Source organism: Pinus tabuliformis, chromosome Q, assembly GCF_031772625.1.
Source record: "Pinus tabuliformis cultivar Carrire ecotype Pingquan chromosome Q, CPIR1, whole genome shotgun sequence".
Classification (NCBI taxonomy): Eukaryota; Viridiplantae; Streptophyta; class Pinopsida; order Pinales; family Pinaceae; genus Pinus; species Pinus tabuliformis.
The window spans coordinates 145,072,405-145,093,221 of record NC_142296.1 but is presented as its reverse complement, the minus strand read 5'-3'; the positions used below and the strand labels follow the sequence as shown (position 1 = coordinate 145,093,221).

The 20,817-nt window shown below is 34.2% G+C and overlaps 1 protein-coding gene across 1 annotated transcript; it reads right to left on the bottom strand.

Annotated features, from left to right (window-relative positions):
• Positions 1–13,896: 13,896 nt before the first annotated feature.
• On the bottom strand, positions 13,897–15,468 carry LOC149218665 (caffeic acid 3-O-methyltransferase 1-like). Its single transcript, XM_089382438.1, has 3 exons — positions 14,718–15,468; positions 14,564–14,628; positions 13,897–14,475 (listed from the first exon to the last, which is right to left on the bottom strand). Exons 1-3 carry the CDS (start codon positions 15,451–15,453, stop codon positions 14,176–14,178), a joined length of 1,101 nt encoding a protein of 366 aa, XP_089238564.1. The 5' UTR covers positions 15,454–15,468; the 3' UTR covers positions 13,897–14,175.
• Between the last annotated feature and the right edge of the window lie 5,349 nt (positions 15,469–20,817).

Below are 20,817 nucleotides of genomic sequence, written 5' to 3'. Positions count from 1 at the left end.
TGGTTTTATTATTCCCTTAGGTTTATAATATCAATCACGGTCAACCATTTTCAACCATGGTCAATCATGGGGTTTTACTAGAATCCCTTGGGTTTATTTTTTAACTTGGGCTTATAATATCAATCATGGTCAATCATAACCAACCATGGTGGGATGTCGAATTGTGAAAAAAGTTGTCTCCATATAAAAATCATGGACAATCATTGTAAACCCTCATCACCCATGGTTGATCATGGTCAAGCATTTTTTATAGAATCAAACATGGTCAACCATGGTCAATCTTGGGTTTTTAGTACTAGTCTCAATGGTTTTTTATTCCTTTGGGTCAACCATAGTGAATCGTAGTCAACCATGGTAAATCATGCTCAAATGTTGCTTTGTGACAAAGATTTGTCTCAATATGAAAATCAACCATGGTCCAATGTCACATTGTGACAAAGAATTAATTATTATTATTAATTATGACCATTACTAATTATTATTATTTAAATATGAATTAATTATTATTATTTTAATTAATTAATTAGTATTCATATTATTATTATTTAATAATATTTAATTAAAAAATAATATTATTGTTTAAGAATAATTAACTATTTACCCATTATTTATTAATTTTTATCATTAATATTTTTTTTATTATTTTTATTATAACTTATAAAATAAAATAAAATAAAAATATTTATATTTTTTCTAAAAATAATATTAAATATTATTTTTTAATAAAATAAGTAATTGTTTATTTACATTTTATAAAAAATGAATAATAAATTATTATTATTGATGATGATGATGATGATGATGATGATGGTTAACATCCGCTGACACCAAACATTGGTCTATCAGACCTAAGGAAACAAATTATTTATATTGATTTAAGATTTTATTCCTATGCTCAAAAATCTTGGAGAGAAGCCTCTCGAGCTCACTATAATTTTGACATTGTACGTGCTAGGAAGGTCAATATTGTAACAAATACTGTGCAACTGAGATCTAATGTGGTTGTACGTCGGGCACTCTAAGAGGAAGTGGTTTTCATCTTCGATGTTCCTATTCTCACATATATGGAAAATACTTTCCATCCATGGCATTTTAGGAACTGCCCAACGACCTGTTTCACTATGGAGCTCATGAGAATTCATTCTAATCTTTGCTATATTAATTTTCTTCTTTGAGCTAGTTAAAATAGAGAGATATTTTTGATCTTCTAGGGTGGGGTTGATGACCTTCTTATAACAACTTAATTTTCTTTTAGCTGCTAAATCTTTCTCATACCACATTTTTTCTTTAAACTTAGAAGTAACAATGTCTTTAATGTTATTTATGTTTTGCAATGCATCATTCTCGTTGATCTCCTAATAGTTTAACCAGGCCCTTGCGTCTTTATGCCACCCCCGATTGAGCCTTAGGTGGTTTTGGTTGGAATTTAAAGCTAGCTTAGGAAGTCTATGATCATTTATGTTATTGAGTTTGTTCTTGTCAACAGAAACCTAATCATAGCTAGGCTCTCAATAGGGGAAAGACCTGCTTCTATAAGGAGAATAGGATAGGGTGTATTACTTTTAATTTTCAGGTTATAAGTTATAAAACGCTTCTGGATTTGCTCAAACTTTCTCCATGATTGTCTGGAGAGGCTGCAACCCCAAACCTCACAGCCATATAAGATAACAGGAGTGACTAAAGTTTCAAAGAGGAACTTCTTTTTATCCCACATTATGAGGTTTGTTGTTTTACAATTATTTTCAAGACCAAAATAAGCTTTCCACCTCGCATTAATCCTTCTCTCAATGCTATGGTTCCAGTTGAGCTTGTGATGAATATCAATTCCTAGGTACTTGTAAGAATACAGTTCCTCCAAGTTATTATTGTCATACATAAAGTTAGTGTAAGTGTCCTTCTTGGATTTGATAATCATAACTTTCGTTTTGTCAGTGTTAACAGTCATACCCATGGTAGAGTAGAAATCCTTAAGAAGCCTGAGTTTCTTATCAAGATCTGATGGGCACCTTGTGAAAAGAACAATATCATCAGCATAGAGAAGAAGGATGACAACCATCCCAACTAAGATCGTGCCATCACATCCTGCTTCCTCTAAATAGCCTTCGAGCTTATCGATGTAAATGCCAAATAGGGTAGGGGACAGGGGGCAACCTTCTTTAACTCCGATGTTACACTTAATATCTTTCGACCACCCCTCATTGCTCTTTAGCTAAAATCGTGTCATAGATAGAAATAATTCTGATGAGTATGTCAACCATATTTACTAAAATAATTATTGTTATGAAAATTATTATTGTTAATTAATATTATTATTGTAATAATATAATCATAATTATATTATTATTAATTTATATTATTAATATTATTATTGTAATAATATACTAATAATTACATTATTATTAATTTATATTATTAATATTATTATAAGTTAATAATATTAATATAATAATCATAAATATATAAATATATAAGAATATGGTTGTTATTATTTATATAGTTGAGTTTTAAAAAAAAACACATAATAATCATTCATGTGGTTGATATAGCCTATCGGTGTATATCAACTATATTGGAAAATGTGGTTGTATAGATGCTTAATATATTCCTATTAAGATATATCAACCACATTAGTAAATATAATTGTACTAATTATTAATAACCATCAAAATATTAATAACCTATAACCATGAAAATATTAATATTAAATTTATAAATAATACTAATATTTATATAATGTTATCTTTGAATCTGACTTTTCCATAAATTTAAGCAATCATATTTTAGAATTCAAATAAAAATTTCGAACCATTACAAATAAATTGACTTAAGACCATGCGACTGGAAGCCCACCACTTCATCTAGGATGATATTTTCCTTCACCCAAATTTACAATGCTTTAACCTTTCGCTGTGTTTATTTTCACAGGCTAGGACCCGCGGGGCGGTAGCTTAGTAAGTTTAATTGAATTCCATATCTTGAGCTCCCCACTAGCCGGACGGCCCAGAGACAATCACAGATTGCAGACGTACGTACCATATTTAAATTTTATACATGATAAGGTTCTAGGCCTTTCCGACCATAAGCAATTATGATTAGAAGTGTGCCCAAACAGGCACGTAAGTAAGCGATGAGAATCTACAATCGGGATAAGGGTTGACGATTTGAACCCCTGATATGTTTAAAAGGGAAGATTGGATGGTATAGGAACGAAGCGCGGATCTTGAAGAGATGTCGAAAAAGAAAGAGGGTTTTGATCGAGAGTATTCAAAAACAACCACACCGTCAATCTACTAGGCAAATTAAGCCTTGAATGAAGCACTTTCAAAATCAAGCAGAAACATGACAGCAATCCTCTTTGCGATCTCCAACGAGTTCTGATAGTCAAAATACAGTAATCGATCTCGAGCTTTAAAGCTTTCGATCTCCCAGCTCACCTTCCGTAGGGAAAAAAATTGTGCTTCACTGTTCAGAGTTTAAATTAAAGTATCATGCTTCAACGCCTACTATGCCTCCCACATGAACATTGTGCCTTCACAACCACGGATATATCGAGCTATCTGCACTTCACAACAGCCACACCAATGATCTTCTCCTAGCAGATGCACCAGTGGCCTGGGTGTGTATCTCCTGCAATTGATCTTCGACCTTCGCTACTCCACTTCAGCCTTACTAGGCTCGTGTTCTAGTTGCCTAATCGTGGCATCTCCTCTATGCCTATGTGAGATCGGCTCCAAATCCACACAATTGGATTCAACTCCATGGTGGCTCCACACCAAACCTCTCACCACTCAAACAGGTGCATGTTCTACAACCGAACCATGCCTACATAGGCTCACTCCGCTCACGCAAGTCAATTATCCAACTCGCTACACGACCTGCAGGTCACTTATTGTTGGAACTACTACACACCTACATGCAGACTCTTAGTTAGAGCATGGGACTACATGCAAGATTCCTTTTGCATGTTGGAACTACTACACACCTACATGCGGACTCTTATTTAGAGCATGGGATTGCATGCAAGATTCCTTTTGCATGATTTACTCCTTGATTTGCTCCTTCTTTAACTCCACAACTGACTAGTTATCTCCAGAACTTGTTGTAGGTGTTGAGTCTTCTCATTAATCACCACTATAGTGCATTACCTTAGGATCTTCACTCAGTGATGCTATATCATGAGCATTGTAACATATTTTCGAATGTATCATTCTTTTCTTCTTTCGATTTTCTTTTAGTGTTTTTGCTCTGCAAAGCTGTGTGTTCAATCATTACTAGCTAGATTCATCTGTGCAGGTTTTCTAACACATTTACATGGTATCAGAGCCAGGTTACTAGATAAAAGGCTCACCAGTACTTTATTTTGCAAGTATTACAGCTTGGAGATCGAAGACTGACAAAAAAATGGAGTTTCCCAAAGCATCGATCCTAACACCGTACAACTATCATGAATGGAAGGACCAAATGGCTCGATACCTTCATCATAAAGGGTTGTACAGGATTACCATGGCTACAGAAGTGGAACCCACTTCAGCCATAGAGAAATCCAAGTACCTCAACCGTATGGATGAGGCCCACGGATCCATATGCATGTGCATCTCTCCAGAGTTGCAGTTTCATCTATCTCCCTGCAATACTCCCAATGAGATTTGGAAAAAGGTTGAATATCTCTACGGGAAACGGGATGAGATGAAAGGACATGTGCTCGAAGTGGAGCTGCTGTCACTGGATCCATGGAACTATGACAGAATTCAAGACTTCTTCACTAAATATAATGATCTATTGCTGCAACTCAAGGGTTGTGGAATTGACAAATCCAAGGAGGAGAGTCGCCAAGTTCTCTCTATTATGTTAAAGCTCGGACCAGAATACTCCATCTTTGTGTCTACATTTCATTCAGTAAGGCTCGCAACAAGTAAATCCTACACTATGCCTTCTCTCAAAGAATTTATGGAGTCCCTTATTTTTGAGCAAGATAAAATCATTGGCATGGGGAAAATCAAATCTCCAAAAGCACATGCGCTTGCTATGCATGATGGTAGCCACAATAAAAATCATAGATCTGATTCAAATCAGAAAAATCAGCAGCAAAAAGACAAAGGAAAAGCACATTCCCATCCGAAGAAGGAAGGGTACACCAAGCCCTTCAATGACTCCTCCGACTTGAGAAATGAGAAAGGGAAGAAAGGAAACAGATGCACCTATTGTCAAAGAGGATTCCATCCAGAATCCTCTTGCATGAAGAAACAAATTGACCAAATGGCAGAAATCCTCCAGAAGCACAACCTTGGGGACCACATCCCTCAGGGCGCCAAGAAGAAAACTGAGGATCCGCCACACGGGAAAGGTAACAATTTTCATGCTTTAGTTGCAATTAATTCTTCTCCTGATGCATGGATTATAGATTTTGGTGCATCACATCATATGGTTGCTGCAAAGGAAGTCTATTCCTCTTTGGATGCATGCAAAGGACCTCCCATCCTCATGGGAGATGACTCACCTATTCAGGTCACCGGAAAAGGTAGAGTGGAACTTTTACACGGAAGCGTTGAAGATGTGCTTCATGTTCCAAAACTTTCGGTAAACCTGCTTTCATTTTATCAGATCACTCATTCTGGCACCGGAAAGAGAGTGGAATTCACTCCAGATGTAGTGAACATATATGATATACATAGCAGCGCCAAAATTGCAATTGGTGAGGTAAACAATGGAGCCAGACTGTATACATTTTCTGAATTTATTGAATCTGAATCCTCTTTATTGCTTACACATGCTGATGATAGTATTAGGCTTTGGCACGAGAGGTTTGGTCACTTAAATTACAGGTATATGCAACAGCTAAGCAAGAATGAGATGGTGGAAGGCTTGCCAAATATCAGTTTCTCCAAAGGAGTTTGTGAAGGGTGTGTTCTTGGCAAACATCCCAGAGAAAATTTTGACACCGGCAAGACTCACAGAGCATCCTCTCCTCTAGATCTGATCCATAGTGATCTCATGGGGCCTTTTCCTCATCCTTCCATCAAGAAAGAAATGTATGTGCTTACATTTATTGATGATTTCTCACGGTATACTTGGGTGTATCTTCTCAAGAACAAATCTGAAGTTTTTGAGCACTTTGAAGATTTCAAAGCACTAGTTGAGACACAGTCAGAGAGAAAGATCAAAGCCCTCCGTACAGACAATGGGGGGGAATATGTTAACACAACACTTCGGAACCTTTGCCTTCAGTTTGGCATACAGTTGCAGTACACAGTTCCATACACTCCGCAGCAGAACGGAGTTGCTGAGAGAAAGAACCGATCTCTCAAAGAAATGGCTTCCTGCATGCTGCATGCCAAGTCACTGCCTCATAAGCTCTGGGCCGAAGCACTTAATTGTGCTAACTACATCCAGAACAGATCTCCTCATACGTCTGTCAAGAATCAGACCCCCTTTGAGGCTTGGAGTGGCACTAAACCAGAGGTCACTCACCTCCGTGTTTTCGGCTCTCGAGCATGGGCCCGGATCCCCTCTAAAAAGAGGAAAGCTCTTGATCCACAGAGCCTTGAGTGCATCTTTGTTAGATACCCTGATGGTGTGAAGGGATATCGACTCCTGATTCCCTCTACGGACAAGCTCATCATTGAGTGAAGTGTCAAATTTGAGGAAAGTCTCTTGCATGCACCTCAAGCGCCGCATGCAGACACTTTTTATCTACCTCATTTCCAAGATGATGACTCAGTGCACTCAGATGCAGATACAGATCATGCAGATGCCGAGGAAGAGCATGCAGATGCAAAGACAGAGTCTTCAGATACAAATCTAGTGCATGCAAATGATGATCCACATCCAAGCCCAGATCGGGCTTCCAGTAGTGAATCATATTCCCCTGTCATAAATCAGAGAACAAGGAGCTTACGTGAGATATATGCACAAGACCAACCAGCTGCTAGAAATGGTCTAGTGGGGGATAATTCTGATCTGCAGAGGACTAGCTCAGAGTTTATTGAGCCTCCTCTTGTCCTCACTGCCACTGAACCATCGCCCTCCTGGCATTGTCATTTCGTTCAGTCTTCTAATCCATAGTATTATGCTGAGGCTGCTGGGCATCCATCTTGGGAGTCCGCCATGGAGGAGGAGTATAACTCCCTCCTCGAGAACCAGACTTGGGATCTGGTCCCCCTTCCTTCAGGAAGGAAACTTGTCTGATGCAAATGGGTGTACAGGACCAAGAGTGCTGCAGATGGGAAAATCACCAGACGGAAAGCAAGGCTAGTAGCCAAAGGCTTCCAACAAGTGCATGGCATTGATTATGATGAGACCTTTGCTCCAGTAGCAAAGATGGATTCCATACGCCTTACACTTGCCATTGCTTCTGTCGAGAGGTGGGAAGTACATCAGATGGATGTGAAGAATGCCTTTCTTCACGGAAACCTATCTGAGGAGATCTACATGGAGCAACCACATGGTTTCATTCAAGATTCATCTTTGGTCTGCAGACTGAAGAAATCTCTCTACGGCCTTAAGAAAGGCCTCGAGAGCTTGGTACGTGAATATGGATTATTTTCTCTTATCACAAAACTTTGAAAGATGTAAGTCTGATCCGAATGTTTACATGCTTAGGACACATGATTCTCTTCTTATCTTAGTTTTGTATGTAGATGATCTCCTAATCACTGGCAGCCCGGCTTCAGCCATTGCTACAGTCAAGAGGGCCTTGCATGATAGGTTCTTGATGATGGACATGGGTCCATTACACTTCTTTCTTGGTCTTGAGATCAGCCAGAATGCCACAGGCATCAAACTCTCTCAGGCTAAGTGTGCACGGGATCTGCTCGAGAGATTTTGCATGACTGACTGCAAGCCAGCACCGACTCCTTTTCTGTCTGGGGTCTGCCTTGAGGATGGAGGTGACACTCCATTAGTTGACAGCACTCTCTACCGACAGCTAGTGGGGAGCTTATTGTACCTCACCCACTCTAGACCAGATCTCTCATATGCAGTAGGGGCAGTTTCCAGATACATGCAGGAGCCGCATGAGCTACACTGGAATGCTGCCAAGCGGTTCCTCCGATATGTGCAAGGCGCCATCACCTTCTGGATTCACTATGTAGCAGGCACTGCATTGAATCTCCTTGGCTTCACAGATTCTGATTGGGCGGGAGACAACATTCATCGCAAGTCCACCTCTGGATATTCACTCAGTCTAGGATTTGGCCCTATCTATTTGTCGATCAAGAAGCAAACTGCTATTGCTGTCTCTTCAGATGAGGCTGAGTACCGAGGAGTAGTCAACATCACCATTCAGGCTCTGTGGCTACAGTACTTCCTCACTGAGTTGGGCGTCCAGTTCCACCAGCCCATTGTCATCTAGTGTGACAATCAGAGCACTCTCAAATTTTGCAGGGATCTAGTACAGCGGCAGCGGACGAAGCACATAGAGATCCATATGCACTACATGAGAGACTTAGTACATTATCGGGTCATTGATTTGCAGTTTTGTCCTTCAGCAGAACAGACTACAAGCATCTTCACCAAGACATTCACTGAGCAAAATTTTCACTCTTTGCACGATCATCTTGGAGTGAAGGACACGATTGCTTAGCAACTGTATTTTTCTTCCTCTTTTCTTTTGATTACATTGTATTTTGATGGGGGGGTTTTCCCACGAGGTTTTCCCTCTTTCCTCAATTTTAGTACAAGTTGCACTGTATTTGGGTGACCTTTGGCCTTAGTTTCCAGGGCCCATTTTCTATTTTTCCCCATAGTGGTGTTCAGGGGGGGTGTTGGAACTACTACACACCTACATGCAGACTCTTAGTTAGAGCATGAGACTGCATGCAAGATTCCTTTTACATGTTGGAACTACTACACACCTACATGCGGACTCTTAGTTAGAGCATGGGATTGCATACAAGATTCCTTTTGCATGATTTACTCCTTGATTTGCTCCTTCTTTAACTCCACAACTGACTAGTTATCTCCAGAACTTGTTGTAGGTGTTGAGTCTTCTCATTGATCACCACTATAGTGCATTACCTTGGGATCTTCACCCAGTGATGCCATATCATGAGAATTTTAACATATTTTCGAATGTATCATTCTTTTCTTCTTTCGATTTTCTTTTAGCGTTTTTGCTCTGCAAAGCTGTGTGTTTAATCTTTACTAGCTAGATTCATCTATGTAGGTTTTCTAACACATTTACACTTATCACAAAGAACAGACTACATGACTTCCTGCAATTGATCTCAGGAAGTAATTGACCATTGACGCAATGATCAACCACAGGTCGGCCTCATGCGTGAACGCCTTGCCTCCTGAGATCAACACCATTGATTCGATCTACTGGATCTGCCAATCCACGGACGGTCGACACCATCCCTCCTCTTATCAACGGGCCTTAGAATGCCACAAACGGAATCAGATCACGATGATCTGACCCGCTCGATCTGCCAACCAATCCACCTAATGCAAAAAGTCAACCAGCGTGAAATTCAGGTTGGGAAAAATGTGATGATGCCTCGCGTTGAACGCCCGATCGAACACACCATGCACCAGGCAGAAGCTTTTGCTATCGACACTAGATATTACGTAGTACACCTTCAAGGACTAGCCTCACTTAATAAACAGCACACAGGCCTATGATTTCATGCTCCGATACCATGTTAAAATCAAGGAGGGACAAAATATGAAATAAAATCAGGAGGTTTTCCAGGTGGGTCACGTGGATAATGCCGAAAAACTCAACAGTGCATTCATTCAAAGGCTATTACATGTAAAATCATATACATATATTAGTTGGCTGGTTTGAACCACTCTCTAAATAATATATTAGTTGGCTGGTTTGAACCACTCTCTAAATAATAGGATCTTAGAGTTAAATAGAGGATTAACAAAGAACCAAATACATTAATATAAAAAAGACTAGATTTCTTCATTGAGTTAAATAGAAGATTAACAAACAACCAAATACATTAATATAGAAAGGACTAAATTTCTCCATTAATTTCAACACAATTTAGATACCGAATATCCTGAAAATTTAATTGGCTTCAAAACCGAATATCGTGAAATTCGCTATGCATACTTTCACTCACGCACCCTGATATATAAAATCTCATATGGAAGCAATTACACAGGAATCTCGATACCCAGTTCAATTAGTTCAACGAGAACAAATGTCTTGAAATTCTCTACGGATAGCACTTCAACATCCTTGCATGGGATTCCTCTACATTGAAAAGTTTTACAGTACTTGCAGAGGTGTTTCATCATTTGAAATACAATAGAATTTCATCAAACATGTTCCATTTAGTCCTCGACAAATTTGTGGAAACTAGAGCCTAAACCCCATTCATTATTTAATAGTAATTGAATGGATCATTTGATTTCCAGACACCAAGTTAGAAATTAAAAAACATTTCATTGAACAAAAGAATGGGTGAGGAGGGGAGGACCCGCCAGTCATCTGATGCAAAATGCTGCAATAATTCAAACTCATATTCTAAATAATTATTTTTTCTTAAAATATGAGCACTAAGAGAGACAAATGGCACAAAAGGATAGTACACCCTTGCCTGAGAAAGGAATATGGCATTGAATGCAATGAAAATACCAATGAGGTATCATCTTTCATCCTTTTCATTCATCTTATTAGCGAAAAGAGGTTTGTAAATTGGGGTTGGGTTCAGGTGGAGAGATTGATTCTTGTTATACTTGCAGCAGTCACTGTATAATGGATATTTTTTTCCATAAAAAATATACATCTTCATAGTTTTAGAATGCAAATTTAATTTTATTATTTATTTACATTGTAAATTTAATTTATTATTTATTTTACTTATTCATTAATTTTAAATATGAAAAATAGAAGGTGATCTTAAACAGACAGATTCTTCCATGGTTATATATGGTCAAACATTTCCAATATTGTTAATTATTGTCACTCATTATTACCCAGGCTCAAATATACACAACCTTAGTTAGCCACAATCAACCATTGTTAGCCTTGGTCAACCATAGTCAACCTTGGTCAACCATGGTCATCCCTCTCAACTTAGAAAATCACTCACTCTACCCATTTGTAATGGCCAACTAGGGTCAACCAAAGTTAGAATGGCTGAACATATTCAATGAAGGTCTCTATGGTTGAACGTGGTCAATCATTGTCAAAATGTGCAACCATAATATATCATATAAAAGTATGGTCAACTATGGCCAAATATGTGAAACTCTAGCCAATCATGTTCATACATGGGAAAACTATGTCAACCACGATCAATCATGGTCATCTTTGGTTAATCATAGTCACTATAATCAACATTTCAATACCATGGTCAACCCATTCTCAACATGGACATCAATGGTTAATATTGTCAAACATTGTCAACTTAGGTCACCATGGTAAAACATGGTCAACCGTAGCCACACATTATCAATATAGACAACCATAATATATCATAGAAAACTATGGTCAACCATGGTCAAATTTGTGAAGCTATATTTACCCATGGTTAAACCATGCTTACCCATAATCAAACTTTAACAATATTTATTAGTATTCATATTAATATGCTTAAAACACATTGGTTTACCAATTTGGTAGACTATATTTCACTATGTTTGACTAATAATGATTATGATTAATAGCCAATACTCTTTAACTTTTCTCAAACATAATCTCCTATTATTATTATTATTAATTAATATTAATAGTCAAACATAGTCAAACACATTAGTTGAACGTAATCAAACAAAGTCAACTTTCATAGTCAATATTTCAATAATGGACCATGATTCTTAAGGCTATTTTTACCATATTTAACAATAGTCAACTTCTTTCACTCAAACCCATCCTCATAGTCCAACCATATTCAATTATATTCAATCATGGTTGACCAAAGTCAAACAATGTCAACCTTGGTCAGCTAAGGTCATCTTTAGTGAGTCACAATCAAGATTTAAAAATGTTTAATCATAACAATATTAATATTAATAAACTTGACTAATAACACTAATATTAATATTATTAATATTGTGACATTCGAAATGGTACATCTAACCACTTCCACATCAACATAATTGATTGTTGATATATGACCACCATTTTATTGTTTATTTGAGAGTAAATAATTGATACCAAGAATTTTTCTTTGGGACCATTCACTTCTTTGTTGGCTATGTTTTCACTAAGGGTTCTAAATTCTATTAGACCCTTAAGAACATTATGGTTCTTCCCCAAATGGATTTTCTTCCCTTCTTGGTTTTTCTTCTTTTGGTGGTCTCCCCACCGTGTTATTTTGAACAAAGTTGGTCTTCAAATGGTATACCTTTTTAGCTTGCTAAACTATTCATGTGAGTGGTTCCTACCACACCAAGTGTTGGGATTTTAAATGACTTTTTATTTTCCTACATATGATGTTTTTAATATATTTATCATGATATAGTGCAAAATATGAAGGTTCTCTAGGTTACTAAAATCGGTAATTACAACCACTTTGGTTGCTTCTAGCCCTAATATATTTCATACTATTTGTGTGAGAAAACTTGACTCCTTGAGTTCCTCATAGGCAATGGCTTCAAAATGACGGTGTGCTAATATGTTTTAATATTGGTTTGGACTACATGGTCTATCTAATTGTCAACCAAGGCTAGTAAGCTTGTGAGGCACTCAGTGTTATATGCATAGGAGGCAGGTCCTCACACTTATTACAATGAACTACAATAAATGAAAAGGGATTTAAGGTTTCGTGAGAGGTTCCACCTTTGAACGATGGAAAATTTTAGGTGCTAATATTCGAGAGTTGGCTAATTTTCCATGGTTTTTCAAACAAAACCATTTGCTAATATCCATTTTTTCTAAAGATGATTCGCCAAAATTTTATAGCATAAAATACTTTTACCTTAAAAACTACCAAAATTGTATAAAGACTATATATAAAACTATTAGCAATTTGCATGCTTTTACAAAGATATCAACAAAGATTTTATAATTTGCAATTTAGGGACTAGTAAGATTCCCCAAGGTTTCTAAACTTTAAGACAATTTTTCATCCTTAAAATTTTCCGTGCTATTAACACAACTCCCTTAAGTGGCGCTATAATCACCTAGCTTTTCTTTTGGTAGTCTCAGTATCTCTAAGTGTTAAATAGGAAGTTTATTAGTACTTAATTCTATAGTAGGCATCCTAACCCATGCATATAAGAAAAGCCACCAAATCCCTTGAATTAAAATTAAAGGAAATCATAAAATCCAAGAACACTTCATATATTGAAAATCAAAATTCACAATATCAAGCAAAACTGTAGACACTTAAAATGGAAAATAAATTACAATTATAATTAGAAACAACAATATTAACCCTACTTGCAAATAAACAACAAATAATTATAAGCATACCAAAGAATTTCTTATACCAATTTAAGAATCTAAACACTTTTTATTAACTAAAATTATTAATTAATTTACAATATTCAACCAATTTTATACCTTGCTTTTACTTCTCTACCCAAATACCTAATACCTATAATTATGGTCTCTCATTGATATTGCTAACTCAAAGCATTATTTTTTACATTTACAAATACCTAGAAACTAATTTTAATGTAACTTTGGACATTTTACATATGGTTGTCCTTTTCAAATACATTTTCAATTTTAATCCAATTTTTTATAATTATTTTCTTTTAATTCTAAACTATATCTTTAGAACCAATCTTGTTTAATATGAATATACGATTTAATGAATAAACCATTTATTATTAAATGCATCTATAAGGACAACTTATGAGAATACTAAATTTTTTCCCTGACTTTTAGAATAGCTTCTTTAACTTTAAACATAGTGGGAAAGATTTTTCAAAAATCAACGAAACCACATATACTATAATTATCTTGTCTCTACAATCTCTAAGAGCCGATAGTAAAACCATGCTTTATCTATACAATCTTCGATAATGGATAATACAACAGATAAAAGATTCAGAAAGCCATTTCAACTTCAAGTTACAGTATTTGATTTTTTCTTGAAACCGAAAGTTCGACCAAACTTGATATATTATTTAGTCCATACAACAGGAGTGGTAGATATCAAATTAAAGATGAACCATACTAACTATATATATATATATATATATATATATATATATATATATATGTCATGGATAAGATAAACAAAGTGCGATGGAATCACATCAAACTTACTTGTGGAACTCCATTACCCACAATCCATTGACACAGCATATGGGCTTAACACCTCCTTCGAATCCTGCTGCATGCCCCAACTCTTGAAATTCTTGCTCAGTCCGCTCCTTGCCCCCCGGACTGTATGCCAACATCATCAAATCTAAATGAAATGCCTGTCGAGCATAAGGAGATGTCTCTGCAGCCACTGGGAGAATGATGTCCACCACAATCACCATCCCTTTCTCTGGCAATGCCTTGTGACAATTCTTCAAAAGCTTTACGGAATCATCGTCACTCCAATCATGCAGAATCCACTGAAAAAAATTCGATAGATATAATCAGGTGATCCATGTCGATTGATTCAATATAAAACTACCCAACAGCAGAAAGTCATTGTCACACCTTCATAAAAATTGTTTGGCCACTTGGTACGCTATCAAACATGTTTCCAGCTACATGCCTCACAGCTGAACAAACAGAAATTCACCAGATTTAGTCACCTGCACCCAAAGAAAACAAACTGATTTAATGGTTGAAGTTGGGGAGTGGGATGTACCTGGATAGTGAGGAGAATCGGCCAGCACATGGGGCATGTCGAAGTTGATTCCCGTGATGTGGGGATACCTAGTGACTATGAGATTGAGAGTCGACCCAATTCCTCCTCCCACATCCACCAACTCCTGAACCTCTTTAAAACCCTCGTAAGTATCCAGAATCTTGTTCATCAACATGGTAGAATGCGCAGACATAGCCTCGTTGACGACACTGTTTATCCTTTGGTCCGTGGCTATGTGCTCGAAGACATTCATTCCGTGGGCTTTGGTGTATGGCTGAGATCCTTCAAGCACGGCGTCCTTGAGATAATGCCACGTCTTCATAAACACAATGTCTTGATTCATCAATGCTTGTGGCGCCAGAGAGGCTCCGTCGTTGTTCTTGATAAGATATTTGCAGAGAGGAGTGAGGCCATACATCCTCTCGGCCTTCCCGCTCTCGTCGATGGTCACGGAGGAGCTCAGAACCGAATGGCTGGCCAGCACTCTCAGGATCCGATCCAGACTAATGGCAGCGTGATCCGGGTTCGTCGTCGGAATGAGGGAAACGATTTTTCTGGGCGAGAGTTGGACGCCATTGCCTGCATTTGCTATAATTTGGAGGATATCTAATTCAACGGCTGCGTTCATAGCCATGGGTAGACAGGAGAAATTTCCAAGCTCCATACCCAGAAGCCATTCATCTTCATTCACAATCTTCGCATTCATCTCTGAGTTTGCAGCTGTTGTTGATTCCATTCCTCGTCGTTGAATTTAAATGGGTGAAAAGAGGACACTTGAAATGGTGTTACCCAGGCTTTGTCGCCATCGTTTACTTTGGAGGCAGCCACCCACCCACCTCCAACTGGAAACCATTACGCTGGTTGCAGGTTTTCATAACTTTGGAGGAAGCCACCCACCTCCAACTGGCAACCCTTATCCTGATTGCAGATTCTGATCACTTATTTGCGTGCCTGTTTCGGCTCACTGCCCACATCATCCTCCTCGTTGAATTTAAATTGGTGAAAGGAGGACACTTGAAATGGTATTACCCAGGCTCTGTCCATCGTTAACTTTGGAGGAAGCCACCCACCTCCAACTCCAAAGTTTTCCGACCATAAGCAATTCTGATGAAAAGTGGGCCCAAACAGGCACGTATGTAAGTGGTGAGAATAAGTGTTGCCGTTCAAATCACCCAACTAATTAAGGGTTGCCGTTCAAATGGCCCAACTAATATATACTTTTATAAGTACGAGACTTTGAATGAATGCACTGTGTTGAGTGGTTCGGCATTTTCCACCTGATTCATTTAGAGAGCCTCTTAATTTTATGTCACATTCTATTTCTCGATTTTAATAGATCTAGATTCTAGAATTTAATCTACATTCTAGAATTTCTTCCCATTGAGATGTTACATAATGACGTGAGTTAGTGAAAATAATGAATAATGGTGTGAGTTAGTGAAAGTAATGGTTCACGGTCTAGATTTTTGTTCCAGATAATCTTTCAAGAAGGTGACCTTAAACTCCTTTGCACTATAATAAACCACATTTGTTGGTGGATGCCACTTGTTACCCTGCGAACATTTTACCTGAGCAGGGAAAAACCAATAACAACCCATTCTAATTTCTCTTTTACATCTACTCACGAAGATTAACATAAAAACACTAACAATAGAGTTCTTACACTTCATGCCCTAATTACTCCACAATCTAAAAAATGGATGCAATAGCACTCGTTGCTTTGAAATTGGGGATTATAAGAAAAAGAAAGACAACGCTTCTTGCTTTGAAATTGAGGATTATAAGAAAAAAAGAAGACAACACTCGTTGCTTTGAAATCGAGGATAAATAGGAAAAGAAAAATTAGACAAATATAGAAGTGCATGAGCCTCCCTCATTAATAGTGTAAACAATCTTGTACCCTGCAGGTAAGTCCTACAAATCGAAAGGAACTATTATTTTCACTCATTTCATAATAGAATATTTATGTAAGATGAGACCTGCAGTGATTTATTCATAAAGTGACCCGGTAGAGGTACTGCTAGTGCTATGTAATCAAAGTGACAAATTTTAACGTTAAATTTGGAGTTTCAAGGAAGCTTCTGCAGTGCTCTGCCTAAGAAAGTCACGGGAATAAATCCTGCTAGACGACCAAGCATTCTTTGACGTGATGAATCCTTTAATAGATTTATCAAATTACGACTGCTCACATCAATCTGGGTACTTAATGATGCATTATAGCTTAAAACTACAGGTGATTTGAGAAAATGGTCATTAATTGATGAGATAACCCATAGTTAACGAATTCAAATTTAAATTTATACCATAAGAAAATTGACTCTGGCAAAAAAAAATTGAGAATATATATTTTACAAATACTTAAACATATTATTAATTTTTTTTTTTAATTTAAATGAATCATCAATATATTCAAAATTTTAAAGAAAATCCATTAAATCTTTTCCTTTAAAAGAATATTTTTGTTCTCATGTCTAAGATGTTATAATACCATTAATAAAATACCATTTTAAATCTTTTATTCAGCACTCAAGTTTTTGCTTTTAATACTCTTCTATTCACATATGTGAAATGGTAACTACATTTCTCCATTTTTTAATATGTAAATTTACTTATTATTCATAAACGCCAACTTATCTTTACGATTTGCAATTGTAGTTTACCATCCTACAAGTTTTTAATAATAGGGAAATTATTTTTTTAATACTATTTTATTCAGAAGTGCAAACATACCTTTCCCATATGGGAGTTACCTTTTAAATATGGATGCTATCAAAACATGGATGTTATCGAGTTTTCCTATTTTTATGTAATATAAAATTTTTGGTGTTATTTATCGAATTAGAATTTGTTAGACAAATTTTGGTAATTAAGGTGATATATGTTTTTTTTATTGGAATTAGCTATTTTAATTATTTTTATTTTTTTATTGGATGATCTCAATTGAAAAATGCTAGTATATTTTAGTTATTGACAATCTATCAAGGAATCAAATTAAAAGTGATAACTTTACATGTCTAAACCATGCTTAAATTATTTTTTTACAAAATATGATTAAAAATTTATAGTGCTTATTGTTGATAACCACATATGCTATTTAGATAAAAATGAAAAAAAAAAACAAAAACTTATAAAACATGCAATGCGGATTGATTTTGAAAGTTTTAATTGTTCACATTCTCAAAAGTTTTATTGTTTTTATCGGCTCCATTACCTTAGTGGTTTATTGAACAAACTTATGCCTATTCAACCACTTGACAAGAGTTTTGTTGTTTTTATCCACTCCATTACATGAGTGGTTTCTTATGCATGCCATTCAAAGGTATGCCCACTTGAGAGATAGCTATAGTGGATGAAATATGAATTTATTAAATTATCCAACCACACTTGTTGCAGCATCCAACCAATTTTGACTCACTTTTGTAAAATATCCCTTAACAAACAAATGTATGATGATTAATCTATAATAAGTAGGGTTTGATTATTATTTAAATAATATAAATAAGTACTAAATAATAGTATTAAATTAATATATTATGTGGTATTTCATTATTTGGATATAGGCTTATTAAAAATTTTATATAATAATACAACCTTAGGGTTTTTATTATACCATTAACAATGTAGAATCAAGGGTTATTAAATTATTAAACAATAATTTTAAATATTTTAAATGATTTTTTATATCATATTATTTTATTAAATTATATTATTAAATTGTTTTTATATTATCTTATTTTATTAAATTATATTATTTTGTTACAGTATTACATTATTTTATTAATTAAAACATCTTCTAATATATTAACTAAAACATTTATTTAAAAGTTATTGAATTAATATATTAATATTCATTAATAATAATATTAATTTATTAACATTTATATATTGGTATATTAATTAAAGTAATAATACATAATTAGTATAGTCAACCACATTAGTAGAACATAGTCAAATATGAGTACATTCACATTTGGTCAACCTATGTTTATCTTATTTAACAATAGCCAACCTTAATTCACTCAAAGCTCTCTTCAATCACTATAACATCAATTAATTAATTAAAACATTAAAAAATACTTAAAACATTATTTAAAATATCAGTATTAATAAATTTATTAGTTTATTAATAATTAATTTATTAATAATTAATATATTAGTAATTAATTTATTAATAATTAATTTATGAGTGTTAATTAATTTATTAAATATCAGTGTTAATAATTAATTAACACTAATAATTAATTAAATTTCAATGTTAACACATTATACCTGATATTTTAATTAACACTCATATTTTAATTAATGTTTGAATTAATTAAAACATTAAAAAATGATTTAAAACATTAAAAAATTACTTAAAATATCAATCAAAATATTTAATAATATTAATTAAAATATTTAATAACATTAATTAAAACCTTTAAATAAAAATAAAAATATTAGCTAATAATACTATTAATTTATTAACATTGATATATTAATTAAAGCAATAAGACATAATTAAAAGAAAAATTACTTAGGACATAATTATTATAATCGATTATATTAGTCAAATATAACCAAATATGACCACATTATGACTTAGTCAACCTTATATTTACCACAATAATCAACTTTATTCACTCAAAATAGTTCTTAGTTAATATAACATTAATTAATCAAAATATTAACATTGGTAAGATTAATTGAAACATTAAAATGGTTAATAATATTAATTATATTATTGGGTCATCCCACAAATTTATAATACTAATACTGTGGGCTTATTTTAGAAAAATAATAGTAATAATATTATTAATCACCATAAATTTTTGAAATTGTTATCTTAATAACATTAATATTATTAATAACATTTAAATTTCAATATTAAATTTAACAATATTTAATTAATAATATTAATATTATTAATGACATTCATATATTAGTATATTAATATTAATATTATTATTACTCATTTATTAACATTTATATATGGGTATACTAATTAATGCAATAATACATCATTTCAAAAAATTTAATACATAATTAGTATAGTAAATCATATTAGTAGAACATAGTCAAATATGAGTATATTCGCATTTGGTCAAAGTATGTTTATCTTATTTGACAATAGCCAACCTTAATTCCCTCAAATCCCTCTTCAATCACTATAACATCAATTAAATAATTAAAAAAATAATTAAAACATTATTTAAAATGTTAGTATTAATAATTAATTTACAAGGGTTAATTAATTTATTAAATATCAATGTTGTTTGATGATGATGATGATGGTTAAGTCCACCGAGACCAAACTTTGGTCTATTGGACCTAAAGAAACGGATTATTTAGTTTGATTTAAGATTTGATTCCTATCCTCAAAAAGCTTGGAGAGAAGCCTTCCTTTCTAATTAATTAACACTAATAATTAATTAAATTTGAATGTTAACACAACATACTTGATATTTTAATTAATTAAAATATTTAAAAATGATTTAAAACATTAAAAAAATATTAAAACATTAATTAAAACCTTTAAAAATATATATTAATATTAATTGATAATGCTATTAATTTATTAACATTGATATATTAATTAAAACATGAATACATAATTAAAAGAAAAGTTACTTAAGACATAATTATTATAGTCAATTACATTACTCAAACATAGTCAAATATGACCACATTAAATTTTAGTCAACCTTCTATTTATCACAATAATCAACCATGTTCACTCAAAATAGTCCTTACTTACTATAACATCAATTAATTAATTAACACATTAATTAGTCAAAACATTAACATTGATAAGATTAATTGAAACATTAAAATGTTTAATAATGATTAAATTTACCACAATAATCAACCATGTTCACTCAAAATAGTCCTTACTTAATATAACATCAATTAGTTAATTAACACATTAATTAGTCAAAGCATTAACATTGATAAGATTGATTGAGACATTAAAATGTTTAATAATGATTAAAATAATAATAATTCTTTTTTGGTAGGTAAGCACACACGGGGATTTGAACTAGTGACCTATTGCAAGGAGTGCCTTAACAGTGCACCCATTCACCATCAATCCAAAGCCTTATGGACTAATAATAATAAT